The following is a 16,415-nucleotide window of genomic DNA, read 5'->3' on the forward strand; positions in this document are numbered from 1 at the left end:
ACTATGAGTATTTAGGGTGTTTGATATTCTCATATAGTCCTAGGATACTCTGTTTGGTTTTTGCCTTTAGTCTTATTTTATTTAATTGGCATATGTTAATCATGCATATAAATGTGTTTCGATACACATGATTGTGTAATGATCAAATCACACACCTGAACTATCACCTCAAACAAATGACTGAATTATCTACTATCTCAAACATTTATCATTTCTTTATAATGAGAACATTCAAATCCTCTCTTTAGCTATTTTGAAATATAGAATATGTTAGCTGTGGTCATCTTGCTTCAATGGAATACCCGAAATAACTCTTCCCAACTCTGACTTCCTACCCATTGACCCACCTCTGTCTGTGCACTCCTCCCCTCCCCCACAGTCTCTGGTGACCACTGTTCTACTCTTTTCTTCCGTGAGATCCGCTTTTTTACATTCACATATGAGTGAGATCGTGTAGTATTTGCCTGGCTTTTTCACTTAACATAGTGTCCTCCAGGTCATTCATATTGTCTCAAATGACAGGATTTCATTATTTTTTTTTATCTGTTTAGTATTCCCTTGTGTATATATACCATAGTTCTAAACCACATTTGTCTGTTGATGATGGACACGTAGGTTGAATGCCTGACTTCCACGACTTGGCTACTGTGAACCAGGCTGCAGTGAGCACGGGAGTTCTGGTATCCTTTGGACATGCTGATTTCCTTTCCTCTGGATATGTACCCAGTATTGGGATTCCATTTTTAATTTTTTGAGGATCCCTATAGTGTTGTCCGTAATGACCGTACTAATTTACAGTCCCAACAGAGTGTTAGAATTTCCCTTTTCTACATCCTTACTACCATATATTTATTTATTTGGTGGTGAGAGGAGGGTGTACTGGGGATTGAACCCAGAGGTGCTTCATCACTGAGCCACATCCCCAGAGGCTTTTTATTTTTTATTTTGAGACAGGATCTCACTGAGTTGCTTAGGGCCTCACTAAGTTGCTGAGACTGGCTTTGAACTTGAGATCCTCCTGCCTCAGCCTCCTGAGCTGCCAGGATTACAGGTGTGTACCTCTGTGCCGGCCATTTTTTTTGTCTTTTTGGTAATAGCCATTCTAACAGTGTGAGGCGATATCTCATCAGAGTCTCAGTTTGCATTTCCCTGATAATTACTGATGTTGAACTTTTTTCATAAACCTGTTGGCCATTTGTATGCACTTTCTTTTTTTCCTCCCAGTGCTGGGGATCAAATCAAACTCAGAATCTCACACACGCTATGCAAGTGCTGTACAACTACCGTTTGTCTAGTCGAGTCTTCTGCCCATTTTTAAACTGAATTATTTGAGTTTTTTTGCCACAGTCTTCAGTTCTTTATATAACCTGGGTATTGTCCCCTTATCAGATGCATAGGTGGCAAATGTCTTCTTCCGTTCTGTGGTCATCTCTTCACTGTGTTGATGACTCCCTTCACTGTGCAGAAGTCTTTAGATTGATATAATCTCATTTGTCTGTTTTGCTTTGGTTGCCTGTGCTTTTGAAGTCTTATCCAAAAATGTAATGAAATATTTCCCCTGTGTTTTTTCCTCATAGTTGCACGTCTTTTAATTACTGCTTTAATCCATTTTTCTGTATGATGAAAGATAGGGGGTCCAGTTTCCTTCTTCTGCATGAGGATATCCTGTTTTCCTAGCATCATTAATTGAAGAGGCTGTCCACTTTTCGTGTGTGGTATTGATATCTTTGCTGAAATCCGTTGGCTCTAAATGCATGGACTCATTTCTGGACAGTCTGGTCTGTTGCATGGACCCATGTGTTGATACCATGCTATTTTGATCACTGCAGTTTGTTTGTTTGTTTATTTTTTTAGTTGTAGTTGAACACAGTATCTTTATTTTATTTATTTATTTTTATGTGGTGCTGAGGATTGAACCCAGCACCTTGCATGTGCTAGGCGAGCACTCTACCGCTAAGCCACACCCCCAGCCCCATCACTACAATTTTGTAGAGTGTTTTGAAGTAGATATTGTGTCTCCTCCACGTTTTTTTTTTTTTTTGTTTTGTTTTGTTTTTTGCTCAAGGGTGCTTTGGCTATTTTGGGTCTACTGTGATTTTATATGAATTTTAGGGTTTTTTCCCCCCTATTTCTGTGGTCATTAGTATTTTGAAAGATATTGCATTGAATCTGTATATCTATTTTATTTTACTCTTTTTTCCTACAAATTTCTGTTTCAGTTTGGATAGTTGCCATTGTTCTATTCAAGTTCACGCTTTCTTTCCTCTTCTGTGTTGAGGGTACTCACAAGCCTGTTGAAGTAATTCTTCATTTGTGATATTATGTTTTTCACTTTTCATTTGACTACTGTGTTTCCCATCTCTTGAAAATTCTCATTTGCTTATGCAGTTTTCTGCCTTTTTCACTAGATCCTTAAACATATTAATTAGAGTCATTTTAAAGTTCCTCTAATATCCAACATCTTGATCATTTTGAGGTCTAGTTCTGTTGGCAGCTGTTATTTGATGACAGAAGGTTGCTTTCTTTCTTTTGTTTTGTTTTTGATAAATTTGGTTGAATCATGGACATTGTATGAGAAAACAAAAGAGTCTAAGGTAAATATGTTCAGAAATGGGCCAACTTCTCAGGCCATTCGTGTGGAAGGCTGGCTCAGCCTACTCAGAAACACAGCAAGTGGGTTTGGGCACTTTGCACACCACAGATGTCAGATGGATCGTGGCCAGCTGCTGCCGCCTTGTGCGTCCACACCCCTGCGTTTCCAAATGCTCACCTGGCCCTCAGCTTCCACTGCAGGCGCTATCTTTCTCCACACTCCTGCCCCCTCCGCAGTGATGGACTGAACTATTGCTTGCCCTTGGTGCTTGGCACACAGTGGGACAGTGGGATTCTTGGTTCTCTGGTCCAGCCTCTATCCTGGGCCTTTGTGCTAGAGCCTCCAGAAAGGTGCCTTCTCAGTGCTCCTGCTCCTTCCTCTGGCAACTCGTACCGCCTTTCATCTTTGGGGGGTCTTGGGCTGGGGGTTTCCTGCCCTTGCTGTGTCAGTGCAGGATCCTGACCCGGGCTGGTGTTCCTGCTCATCCCTCTTGGCAGGTGGCAATTGCTCCCCCCCAACTCGACACCTGGTCTACCTTTGCCTGGCATTGGAGGGAGGGTGTCCTGCCCCTCAACCCTGAAGGTGAGTTGCCTTCTTGCAAGGCGTGTGATGGGGCAGGGGTTCCCTGATACCGCCTCCCCTGCCGCAGGGTGGAAGGCTCTACTGGACCGATGTTCAGCTGCCTGCTCTTTAACTGGGTGCTGTGCTAATGCTGAATTCTGGAGTGAGCAAGTGAGTGGAGCAGAGGTATTCCCGCTCGGGTTCCAGAGGGGACTATCCACTTCCTTGGCATCTTCGTGTCAAGCTAGAAGGCACGTGTCATTGACTGCTACACCTTCAGCGTGAAGCGCTGGCCCACCCCTCTGTGTGTGCTTGCTGTTTCTGAGTCTCATCTGACTACTTGGGCTTCCCCACTGTCCTCAGGAATTGGGATTCATACCAGCTCCCCTCTTCCCTCCATCCTTCTCACTCTGGACATGCTGCAAGTGTTGAATGTATTGTCACGTAAGTGCAAGAGACCCCACGGCTCAGGCTGGGTGTGTTGGGGGGCTGTCGTCCGCTGGTCGCTAGTCCTGCACCAGCTGAGGAGAGGCTCTGCAGACTTCCTCAGTGAGTCTCCACAGCTCCTGAGATGCTGCGTCTCCACCCAACAGCTGCAGAGGACACCGCCAGGCTTAGGAGCATGAACTGTGCACAGTGCTTCCTCACAGGGGTCCCTTCTACCTTAGCACTGTCTCCTCTCAAATGTTTGTCACTCAAATCTCATTGGGTTTTCATTCCTGAAAATTAAGATACTAATCTCATTTAATTGATATTCAGACTGAAATCATGATTTCACTTTGGAGTTCCTGTTTGGTATGATAGTTTTAAGCCAGTAAGTCCCTGCCCTCTAGGCATTTCTCTGTCGAAGGCCTTCTGCTGTGAGTCTGCATGTTTGAAAACCACAGTGCTGACAGTTTAACCAAGAAAGGTTAAAGGCCTTGTTCCAGGTCGTGTGCTGTGACCTGCTCATGTGTGACAAACACTTCAGCTGAGTAGCTGCCTGGTCTTCCAGTGGCTGGGAAGGTGTGTAGCTGTGGAACAGCCCTCACTTACACATTTTAGACAGATAGAAATCTGGTCGTGTTTTGGGGGGACCGGGGAGCATAGTCATTTCTTTGCTCCATGAGAACAGAGGTGCTGTGGCACATTGCCAGCATAGCTGAAGACTCAACTCCTTCCTCTCAGTGGTCAAGTAGCTGACACGGGCCCTGCAGGGCCTGTGAATTATCACGCCTTTTGAGTACTTTAAGGTGTCACAGTGCTCCTGCAGAAACAATTAGGCCCAAGAAACTCACTTACGCTCAGGCTGAGACATTTGAGCTGTGATTGTTGGCAGCACCTGCTTCCTTTCCATGTGACTTGCCATTTGTGGACAGGGAGAGATGATTTGAGACATCTTGAATTAAAAGCTGTGTTCCACAATTGTACCTTTGGCTGGTATTCTGGGTAGACCTGCTACCAATTCTCTGTTTTCTGTTAATCCCCAAAGCTGCTCTGCAGTGGATCACCTGGGGACATAAAGCTTTGGGGATGCTTGGGTGTGGTTTAATTGAATCCAATTTAAATTATTTTAAAAATACGATAATGGACCCAATTGAGTAGAAAGGAAGACAAGTATTCAGGATATATGTGTGTTTATGCATGGGCTCAGGCTTGTTATTAGGTTTTACACTGCTTGGAAAAGATCATTTCCTTAAATCTCCCCTGTGTTGGTACTCCTCATACTCCAGAATGGGATGGGAAGAGGTTGGAATTGAGAGTTAGGAATCATGGGTTAGAATTTTGATTCTGCAACTTAACATCTTTGTATCTAGTTTCCTCACATATAAGATGAAGCTTGAGTCTGCCCCAAATAAGTAACAAGATGGCTATAAAGAGTAGATGAGATCATGGGTATAACAGTTTACGCTTTGCAGCAGGTAAGCTCTAACATTTGCAAGGATATTAGTTTAAAAAAAGAAAGAAAGGGGCTGGGATGTGGCTCAAGTGGTAGCGTGCTCGCCTGGCATGCGTGCAGCCCGGGTTCAATCCTCAGCACCACATACAAACAACGATGTTGTGTCTGCCGAAAAAAACTAAAAAAAAATAAATATTAAAAAAATTCTCTCTCTCTCTCTCTCTCTCTCTCTCTCTCTCTCTCTCTCTTTAAAAAAAAAAGAAAGAAAGGCCAGTTTTTATACTCAAGGAACTCATGATCTAGCTGAAAAGAGAAGAGTGACCACCTGAAAACCACAGAAGGCAATTTTCAAAGGAAGCCATTCTCAAGCAGCCTGTGGTAGGACCTACCTGAATAGAAAAGCTCTCAGTGCTGAGGCTTTCCTAGGAAGGAAGATGGTATTTGAGGGGACCAGTTATCTCTGTCACAGATGAGATAGATTCTCTCAAGTCTCATGAAATGTAAACATTTTGCTTGGTTGATGGGAAAGAAGCAGCAACGTTAACTAAAGTAGGAACACCGTTGCAGTGATAAGGGCTTCTCCAGGTGGCAGTGCCAGACAGCCAGCTGTACCCAGATGGCAGCTGCAGGACAGCGGCAGTAAGCCAGATGCTCTTGGCTCAGTCTGCACTTCAGCTTTTCCTTGGACAGGAGATCCTTGTTGTGATGCTTTGCCTCTTCCTTATTAAAAGAACAGCACTCACATAACTCAGAAGGTAGCATTGGCGCTTGACTCATGGTAGAACACTCACCAAAGAAAAAGAACTCAAACTGGCAGGTTTAATTAGAAAATGTCTCTTTCCTGCACCTCTTTTGGCTGACCTTCCTGTTCCCGAGGTTAAGTTTTCATGTGTCCATGCCCTTACATAAGTTGCTTAGCCTCTGGTTTCAGTGGAATTAAAGACGTGACTGAAACTGGACAGCTCGTTTGCTTCTATTAGGGACTGAGATGAACCTCTGCTTGGTAAGAACTGTCTTCTTTCAGAAGGCTGTATTGGTCCACAGCAGAATAGCTGATAATGGAGTAACATGCTTGACAAAAATTGAGAACAAAGCTGTGCTTTTCAGAATAGACGAAGCACTGTTTGGAGGCATTGGAGATAGCCTGTGCAGTTGTGGGCTTGAGGGAGCCAGAGTATGGAATTACAGCAGCAGGCACCAGTGCCTTGGGGCTTAGTGGTCTCAATTAGGGGCTACCAAAGTATCTGGGGTTTCAGGGACAAAAATCCAAGAGAAGACAGAACCTCAAGGGAAGAAAGCGAAACATGTGCATGCAGCCTTCCCTCCAGGTGTTTGCTACTTCCCAAGTACATATGACCTGAGAGAGACCCAGGAGCCCTGTGGAAAGTGGCAGTTGGGAGCTAATGAGCAGGGCAGGTAATCCAGCATCCATGCAGAGCACTGTGAGATAAAGTTGGTGTTCAAGGCCTGACAAGGGAGAGGTGTCGTGGTAAATACCCTGGCCTTCAGGTGGAGGCCCAGGAGGGTCACACATTTGGAGTAAAGAAGAGCTAGAATAAGCTAACTGTGACGTGGCTGGAAACTGCCTCTTGAGGGCATTAAAGGGCTCTTACTGCGTTCTCTGGGCCTGCCATGAGAATATGCCAGACTTTTAGGAGGAAAATAACCCAGGTCATCCAAAACCTCTACAGTTGTTCAAGAGCATGCCTGACATCCAATAAAGAATTAAAACATGGGACTCGGGTTGTGGCTCAAGTGGTAGAGTGCTTGCCTGGCATGCGTGAGGCACTGGGTTCGATCCTCAGCACCACATAAAAGAAAATAAAGATATTGTGTCCACCTAAAACTAAAAAATAAATATTTAAAAAAAAAAATTAAAAACATGCCAGAAGTTGAAATCAGATGACAAAACTGAAGAGAAAAAACAGACAGTAGAAAGAGACCAACAAGTGATTCAGATATTGAAGTTATTAGTCATTAACTGACTGTGTTCAAGAACATAGAAGAAGAAAATATGAATAAGTTATAAGATCTACTTTAAAAAGGTCTAGCTTGGGGTGTAACTTAATGATAGAGTATATTTGTAGATTCATGAGGCTCTGGGTTTGATCTCTGCCCCCCTCAAAAAGGTCAAGTAGAATTGAAAAATACAGGATTTGAAGTTAAGAATTCAAAATGTGGGGTTATTAGCAGGTTGGACACCAAAGAGAAGGTAAAATTTTTTTTTAATTAGAAGGAAAGTTAGAAAACACCCAGATGGAAACAAAGAGAAGAGAATAAGAGACATGTGGACACAGTAAAAACACTGTGAACTATGTTTCACACATGTGTACTTGAAGTCGCAGAAGAGGAAGAGAGAGTGAATGAAGCAGTATTTAAAGATTATTTGCAGAGAGTTTTCTAAAATCAGTGAAAAACACTGAATCACAATTCTCAGGAAAAATTCCAAAAACCGCATCTAGGCACATCTTAGTTGAACTATATAAGCCAAAGACAGAGAAAAGCTTAATTGTAGTCAGCAGGAAGGCATATTATCTTCAAAGGTACCCTAGTCAACCTCAGTATCAGTAAAAATGTGCGTTAAGCCAGAAGACAGTGGAGTTATATCTTGAAAGACAATGAGTGTCTAACTAGAATTCTTTACCCAACAAAAATATCCTTCCAAATTTAATTGGATTTTTAAAAAGTTTTTAAACCTGTAAAAACTGAGAGAATTTGTCACCAGCTGATCTGCAGCAAAGGAAATAACAAAATAAGATCTTGAGGTAACAGGAAGGTAATTTGAGATGGAAGCTTATATGCATGAAGAAAAGAAATGGAAATATATGATAAATATGAATTTACTTTTGACAACAATAATAAGGTTTTGTAGGATTTAAAATATGTGAGTAAAAAATATTTGACATTGATACAGAAGATGGAAGAGAGTTTTTGCATTGTTTGGTAAGCTGTAAAATTGCTTATTTAAGATATAATAAAAAAGTATCATTAATCTAATTTAAGATATAATAAAATAGACTAACGATACTTTGTTAGGATAGCTACTGAAAGAATCATGAAAGACTAAATAACCAGCAAACTAATAAATAAGAAAAATATGGAGTAATTATATATATATATGTGTGTGTGTGTGTGTGTGTGTGTGTGTGTGTGTGTGTATTTAGTTAGTTTTAAAGGTGAGAAAAGAAAAATGAAGGAACAAAGAATAGAAGAGCAAATAAATGGAGTGATCAGACACTTAAACCCAGTCATATCAATACAGGCTATATGTAATTAGAAGCTAAAGATGATTGGAGAGGATAAAATATTAAAAACCAATTACATGAGGACTGTCCCACCAACCACCTGACCCATGCCAGAGCTCAGGCCCTGCCCCAGGACCACCCTACCAACCAGCAGACTCATGCTGGAGCACAGGCCTAGCCCACCTCCATCTTGGGAGACTGCAGTCATCACCGTAGCCCTCCCCACGCAGGTATCCTCCACCTTGGGACAATAAATGGGGCCTGGAGGCAGCTACATCTCTGAACAGGCAGCCCAACCTTTCAGCCCCATCTCTGAAAGTGGTTGCATCTATCTTGGGACACCCCCACTGCTATCTTGAGTTACCTCCACTATTGCCACCACCACTTTTAGTTACAGTAGCATTTATGGTGGGACACCAGCCAGGGTCTAGAAGCCCAACACCAAGGTGAGGTACAGGTCATCTGCAGGGACACTATAAGATAGGGTAGAAACTGAAAACCTCAGATCCTCATTGCAAGAAAGGAAGACACATATACAACATGAAAAAACAGGGAAGAAAGTGCCCGAAACAAACCAAGATAATACAGTGTTAGAATCCATTGACAGCACAGTTGATGAAATGTCAGAGAAGGAGTTCAGAATGTACATAATTAAAATGATCTCCAAATTAAAGAATGACACAAGTGAGCAAATACAGGCAAAAATTTATCACTCCAACAAAGAGATAAGAGAGCAAATACAGGTAGCAAAAGATTACTTCAAGAAAGAGATTCTGAAAAAAAAATCAGAAATCCTTGAAATGAAGGAAACAATAAATGAAATAAAAAACTCAATAGAAAGAATCACCAACAGACTAGATCACTTGGAAGACAGAATGTTAGATAATGAAGACAAAATATACAATCTGGAAAATAAAGTTAACCACACAGTGAAGATGGTAAGAAAACATGAATAGAACACCCAAGAATTATGGGATAGCATTAAAATCTAAGTTTTATCAGGATAGAGGAAGGAGATTCAAATCAAAGGAATGCACAATCTCTTCAATGAAATAATATCAGAAAATTTCCCAAACATGAAAAATAAATTGGAAAATCAAATATAAACTGTAAGATACAGAAATCTCTCATATCATGCTCAAAAAATTAAATTAAAAAAAATCAAATACAAGAGATAGGATACCAAATGTACAAAATTACAATAAATATACATCAAGGCACATTATAATGAAAATGCCTAGCATACAGAATAAGGATAGAATCTTAAAGGCCACAAGAGAAAGAAATTGGATCACATATAGGGGGAGACTAGTTCAGATCTCAGCAGATTTTTTCAATCCAGACCCTCAAAGCCAGGAGATCCTGGATCAACATATACCAAGCTCTGAAAGAAAATGGATGTGGACCAAGAATCTTATAGCCAGCAAAATTAAGCTTCATATTTGATGACAAAGCTGAAACCTTTCATGATAACAAAAGTTAAAAGAATTTACAGTGAGAAAGCCTGAACTACAGGGCATTTTCAGCAATATATTCCCAGAGGAGGAAATGAAAATCAGTAAAGGGAGGAACTACACTAATGGAAAGGCGAATCCAGGGAGAAACCAAGTCAAGTTAAATACCATAAATAAACAAAAATGGCAGGGAATACAAATCATGTCTCAATAATAACCCTGAATGTTAATGGCCTAAGCTCACCAATCAAAAGACTAGCAGATTGGATCAAAAAAAAAAAAAAAAAACCCAACAATATGCTGCCTCCAAGAGACTCATCTCATAGGAAAAGACATCCGCAGACTGAAGGTAAAGGGTTGGGAAAAATCATACCACTCACATGGACTGTGAAGCAAGCAGGGTTTCCATCCTAATATCAAATAAAGTAGAATTCAGGCTAAAGTTAATCAAAAGGGATAAAGAAGGACATTACATACTGCTCAAGGGAACCAAACACCAATAAGACTTAACAATTATAAATATATATGCCCCAAACATTGGAACATCTACATTCATCAAACAAACTCTTCTCAACTTCAAGAGTCAAATAGACCACAACACAATAATTCTGGGTGATTTTAACACACCTCTCTCACCACTGGATAGATCTTCCAAACAAAACTAAACAAACTATAGAACTCAATAATACAATCAATAATTTGGACTTAACAGACATATATAGACTATTCCATTCATTAACAAACGAATATACTTTCTTCTCAACAGCACATGGATCCTTCTCCAAAATAGACTATATGTTTTGCCACAAAGCAACTCTTAGCAAATATAAAAAAAATAGAGATACTACTCTGCATTCTGACCATAAGGAATGAAATTAGAAATCATTGATAAAATAAAAAATAGAAGCTACTCCAACACCTGGAGACTAAACAATACACTGTTGAATTATGCATGGGTAACAGAAGACATCAGGAAGGAGATAAAAAAAAATTCTTAGAGGTAAATCCGAACACCCATATAACTTATCAAAATCTGTGGGATATTATGAATGCAGTACTAACAGGAAAGTTCATTGCATTAAGCTCATTCATTAAAAGAAGAAAAAGTCAACAAATAAATAACCTGACATTACATCTCAAAGCCCTAGGAAAAAAAGAACAAACCAACACCAAAAGTAGTAGAAGACAGTAAATAATTAAAGTCAGGGCAGACATCAATGAAATTGAAACAAAAGAAACAATTCAAAAATTAACAAAAGGAAAAGCTTGTTCTTTGAAAAAATAAATAAAATTGACAAACCCTTAGCCACCCTAATGAAAAGAAAGAAAGAGAAAACTCAAATTACTAAAATTTATGATGAAAAAGGAAAGATCACGATAGACACTATTGAAATACAGACGACAATTAGAAACTATTTGAAAATCTATACTCCAGTAAAATAGAAAACCTCAAAGATATCGAGAAATTTCTAGAGACATATGATCAACCCAAACTCAGTCAAGAGGACAAACACAATTTAAACAGATCAATTTCAAACAAGGAAATAGAAGATGCCATCAAAAGCCTACCAACCAAGAAAAGCCCAAGACCAGACGGATTCATAGCTGAGTTCTACAAGACTTACAAAGAAGAATTAATACCTAATTCTCAAATTATTCCATGAAAGAGAAAAGGAGGGAATCCTTCCAAAATCATTATATGAAGCTAGTATCATCCGGATACCAAAACCAGGCAGACACATCAAGGAAAGAAAATTTTAGACCAATGTCCCTGATGAACATTGATGCAAAAATTCTCAATAAAATTCTGGTAAATCACATACAAAAACATATTTTAAAAGTAGTGCACCATGATCAAGTGGGGTTCATTCCAGGGATGCAAGGTTGGTTCTAAATATGGAAATTAATAAATATAATTCATCACATCAATAGACTTAAAGATAAGAATTGTATGATTATATCAATTGATACAGGGAAAGCATTTGACAAAATACAGCACCCTTTCATATTCAAAACACTGGGAAAACTAGGGATAGTAGGAACATGCTTCAATATTGTAAAAGCTAAGTATGCTAAACCCAAGGCCAGTATCATTCTAAATGGAAGAAAATTGGAAGCATTCCCTGTAAAAACTGGAACAAGTCTGGGATGCCCTCTTTCACCACTTCTGTTCAACACAGTCCTTGAAACTCTAGCCACAAAGTTAAAAGAAATGAAGTGTCAGAGAAGGAGTTCAGAACGTACATAATTAAAATGATCTACAAATTAAAGATTGACCTAAGTAAGCAAATTCAGGCAAGAATTGATCAGCAATTAGACCAAAGAAAGCGATACAAAAGGAAAAAAAGAACTCACACTATCATTATTTGCTGACGATGTGATTCTATACTTAGAGGATCCAAAAAATTCCATCAGAAAACGTCTAGAATTAATAAATGAATCCAGCAAAGTAGCAGGATATAAAATCAATACCCATAAATCAAGTGTATTTCTATACATCAGTGATGAATCCTGAAAGAGAAATTTGGAAAACTATCCCATTGCCTCAAAAAAAAAAAAAAAGAAAAAGAAAAAAAGTGAGAATCAACAAGAAAGGTGAAAGACCTCTACAATGAGAACTACAGAACACTAAATAAAGAAATTGAAGAAAACCTTAGAAGATGAAAAGATCTCTCATGCTCCTGGATAGGCAAAATTAATATTGTCAAAATGGCCATGCTACCCTAAGTGCTATACAGATTCAATGTGATTCTAATTAAAATCGCAATGTCATTCCTTACCAAAATAGAAAAAGCAATCATGAAAATTTATTTGGAAAAATTAGAGACCCAGAATAGCCAAAATAATCCTTAGTAAGAAGAGTGAAGTAGGAGGTATCACAATATCAGACCTTAAACTATACTACAAAGCTATAGTAACAAAAATGGCATGCTATTGGCATCACAATAGACCAATGGTACAGAATAGAAGACACAGAGAAAAACCTTTTATCTCATACTAGACAAGGGTGCCAAAAACATATATTGGAGAAAACATAGCCTCTTCAATAAATGGTGCTGAGAGAACTGGAAATCCATATACAGCAAAATGAAACTAAACCCCTATCTCTCACCATGCACAAAATTCAACTCTAAGTAGATAAAGGACCTAGGAATTAGACCAGAGACCGTCCACTTAATAGAGGAAAAGTAGGCTCAAATCTTCATCATGTCAGATTAGGCTCAGACTTCCTTAACAAGACTCCTAATGCACAAGAAATAAAATCAAGAATTAATAAATGGGATGGACTCAAACTAAAAAGCTTCTTCTCAGCAAAAGAAACAATCAATTTGTGAAGAGAGAGCCTACATTTTGGAAGCAAATTTTTGCCACATGCATGTCAGATAAAGCATTAATCTCCAGGATATATAAAGAACTCAAAAAACTTAACACCAAAAAAACAAAGAACCCAATCAATAAATGTGCTAAGGAGCTGAACAGATACTTCTCAGAAGAAGATGTATATTTGATCAACAAATATATGAGGAAATGTTCAGTATCTCTAGTAATTAGAGAAATGCAAATCAAAACTACTCTAGGATTTCATCTCACGCCAGTCAGAAGGCAGTTATCAAGAATACAGACAACAATAAATGTTGGCGAGATGTTGGGGAGGAAGGCACACTCATACACTGCTGGTGGTACTGCAAATTGGTGCAACCAATCTGGAAACCAATCTGGAGATTCCTTAGAAAACTTGGAATGGAATCACCATATGACCCAGCTATCCCACTCCTCAGTCTATACCCAAAGAACTTAAAGTCAGCATACTATAGTAACACAGCCACATCGATGTGTATAGCCGCTCAGTTCACAATAGCTAAAATGAGGAAGCAACCTAGATGCCCTTCAATAGATGAATGGATAAAGAAACTGGTATATATACACAATGGAATATAACTCCACATTTAAAGAGAATAAAATGATAGCATTTGCAGGTATTTGGATGGAGTTGGAGAATATCATGCTAAGCAAAATAAGCCAATCCAAAAAATCAAAGGCCGAACATTCTTTCTAATAAGTGGATGCTGATCCATAAGGCAGGGGGCGGGGTGGTTGGGAAAAATGGAGGAACTTTGATGAGGCAAAGGGTAGGGAAGGGGGGTGGGGGCAAGCGAGATGGTGGAATGAGATGGACATCATTACCCTAGGCACATGTATGACTGCACATATGGTGCAACACTACATCATGTACAATCAGAGAAATGAAAAGTTGTGCTGCATTTGTGTACAATGAATCAAAATGCATTCTGTCATATGTACCTAATTAAATAAATAAATGTTTTAAAAATCTGAAAAAAAAACCCAACCTTTTTACAAGATACAAGCTTGGGACAAACTTTGAGTGCACAAAATTTGAAAGTAAAATTTTGGAAAAATTATACCTATATGTGCATATACACATGGGGGGCTCTTCTGGGGTGCTGGAATGTTCTCTTACTTGGTAGTAGTTGCAGGATTATGTACTTATGAAAATATTCATTGGTCTGTTACATTTGAAACTTTTGCAGTTTATAGTATGTATATCTAAAAAAAAAAAAGACAAAATGGACTTGATATAACACATTGGTATTTTCATCAGCACAGTTTGTCTTATATCTAAATTGACTCCAGTGAGTATTGCATTCTCTTCTGACTGCATTTGGTGAACGCACCCACTGATGGAGCTGGCTTGCACAGCAGGGAGCATTTCCCTAGGCACCCCCATTTTGGGAATAAAGGAATCATCTAGACCCAGGTCCAGCACCTAGTTCCCCACTGTCTGGCTTGCTCATTTATAGCACTGCTGTTTTCTTTCTAGGCGCGGTGGTTCTGGGAAGCATACTTCCAGTCGATTAAGGCCATTGCCCTGGCTACTCTCCAGATTATCAATGACCGGATCTACCCATATGCGGCTATCTCCTATGAAGAGTGGAATGACCCTCCCGCTGTGGTGAGTGCATTCAGTGCTGTCCCACCATGTGAGACATGGTCAAGCTGTCAGGGTGGAAGAAAGGAAAAGGAACTATAGTTGTAAAGGTTACTTAAATTCTGTCCTTCTAATGTCCTTCTGAGATGAGAGAGTGCTTTTTAAACGTGGGGACTGAATTAATTCTGAACCGCTGACAAAATAAGAAATGGGGAAGCAGCAGCTCCAGTTTTTTCTCAGTGTGCTTAGGAAGACAGTCTGTTTATTTATGGTCCAGATAAGTGGGGAGGCGTGGGTCTTGGAAATCAAAGACTTCCTAATGATTTTTGCAGTTCTAGTGCTAAGAACTCTTGAAAAAGTTCTGGAAGCAACTCAATAATAAGCTTGTGTTTAGAGCCTCCTCTCCCCACCGCGCGGCGTGCTCTGCGTGTGTTATTTCAGTTGACATTCCGACCCCTGGGAGGAAACCAGTGAGCGAGTGCCATGCCGATGCCGCAGCCCTTTGCGTTGCCACAGTGCTTGCTGTGCCTTCCAGAGAGAGAGGGCACAGTCAGAGGCTGTCCTCGGGGCTCCTCCTCGCCCACGGGTCGCTAGGCACTTGTGCTGTGGGGAGTTGCCTTGCTTGTCCCGAGTTGGCCTTCAGCTAGAGCTGCAGGCTGCTGCCTGCTGTCTTAACACAGGACCTGCTTTTCTGTTCCCTTCCCTGCCCCGTCTGTCCATCCTTCCTTCTTTCGTCCAGCCCTTTTTGAGTGGGGACTAGGTTTTAGGCACTCTACGAGGCAGTCCTGTCCTTGGAGACACTCTCTGCCATTTGGGAAGCTAGTGAGGGAAGCTCCGTGTGTAAGTCCTGTACCGGGGTGGACCGCAGGGACACAGGGCAAGTGTCGCACCTCCTGGGACGCGCCTTAAGGGGGTGAGGACATATGCTTGTGGCAGAAATAACAGTGAGTACCTTTTGCCTGATGAGGTGGCATTTCCTTCTTCCCATCCCTTCCTTGAATCTGTTTCCAAAGGTGACCTTTCACAATGTTTCCATTCGTAATTAAGCATAATTACATATTTAAAAATGTAAATAGTATCGCTATATTTTTTTTTCTACACCTGCCTTTTTTATATTAAGGACCGATGGTAGAGTCGCTTCCATTTCACTCTGTAGAGGTGTTTTGGGGTGTCTGTATGCCACTCTCTTGTTTGGGGTGCCTATGTGATACATCTATTATTGGCAGACATTTAGACTGTTTTCTTTTTTCTACTTTCTAACAGTAGATATAATACAAGGGACATTCTTTCTTACCTTTGCATGTGAATATGTGAATATGTCTACAAAATTAATTCCATCTGATAAATTGCTTAAAGAAAACACATTTTGAATGTTGATATAGTAACCAATTGCTCTTTCAAAAGCCTGTAGTTTCCATAGGGAGCATTTTGGGTGTTCTGGTTCTCCATGCCTCAGTAACCCTGAGTTCTTTAACTTTTGCTTATCTACTTAGGTGAAAACCAACCTTTCATGTGTATTTTTCAAGTGGAAGGTCAATACCTTTATCAGGTTCCTCCAAATAATCCCATTTGTGTTTTGGTTGATATTGAATTTTTAGGTTGTTTTAGGCAGTACTCATGGTACTTAGAACGTGTCATGGACAAAGGAGAGAAGGAGCCATGAGCACTGTGTAAGGTCTTACTACATGGAAGATTTATCTTTCTAGTTGTATATTTAAAGGTTTTATTGTTATAG

The 16,415-nt window shown here is 40.0% G+C and overlaps 1 protein-coding gene across 2 annotated transcripts in view; it reads left to right on the forward strand.

Moving 5' to 3' along the window:
• Ext2 (exostosin glycosyltransferase 2) overlaps positions 1–16,415 on the forward strand; it is a 145,498-nt gene that overhangs the window by 58,950 nt on the left and 70,133 nt on the right. For both annotated transcript variants that reach the window (XM_015477806.2, XM_015477807.2), the window contains exon 8: positions 14,573–14,704. In XM_015477806.2, coding sequence (XP_015333292.1) covers positions 14,573–14,704 — 132 coding nt within the window. The remainder of the gene's footprint in view (positions 1–14,572; positions 14,705–16,415) is intronic.

This window comes from Marmota marmota, unplaced genomic scaffold (assembly GCF_001458135.2).
Source record: "Marmota marmota marmota unplaced genomic scaffold, marMar, whole genome shotgun sequence".
Classification (NCBI taxonomy): Eukaryota; Metazoa; Chordata; class Mammalia; order Rodentia; family Sciuridae; genus Marmota; species Marmota marmota.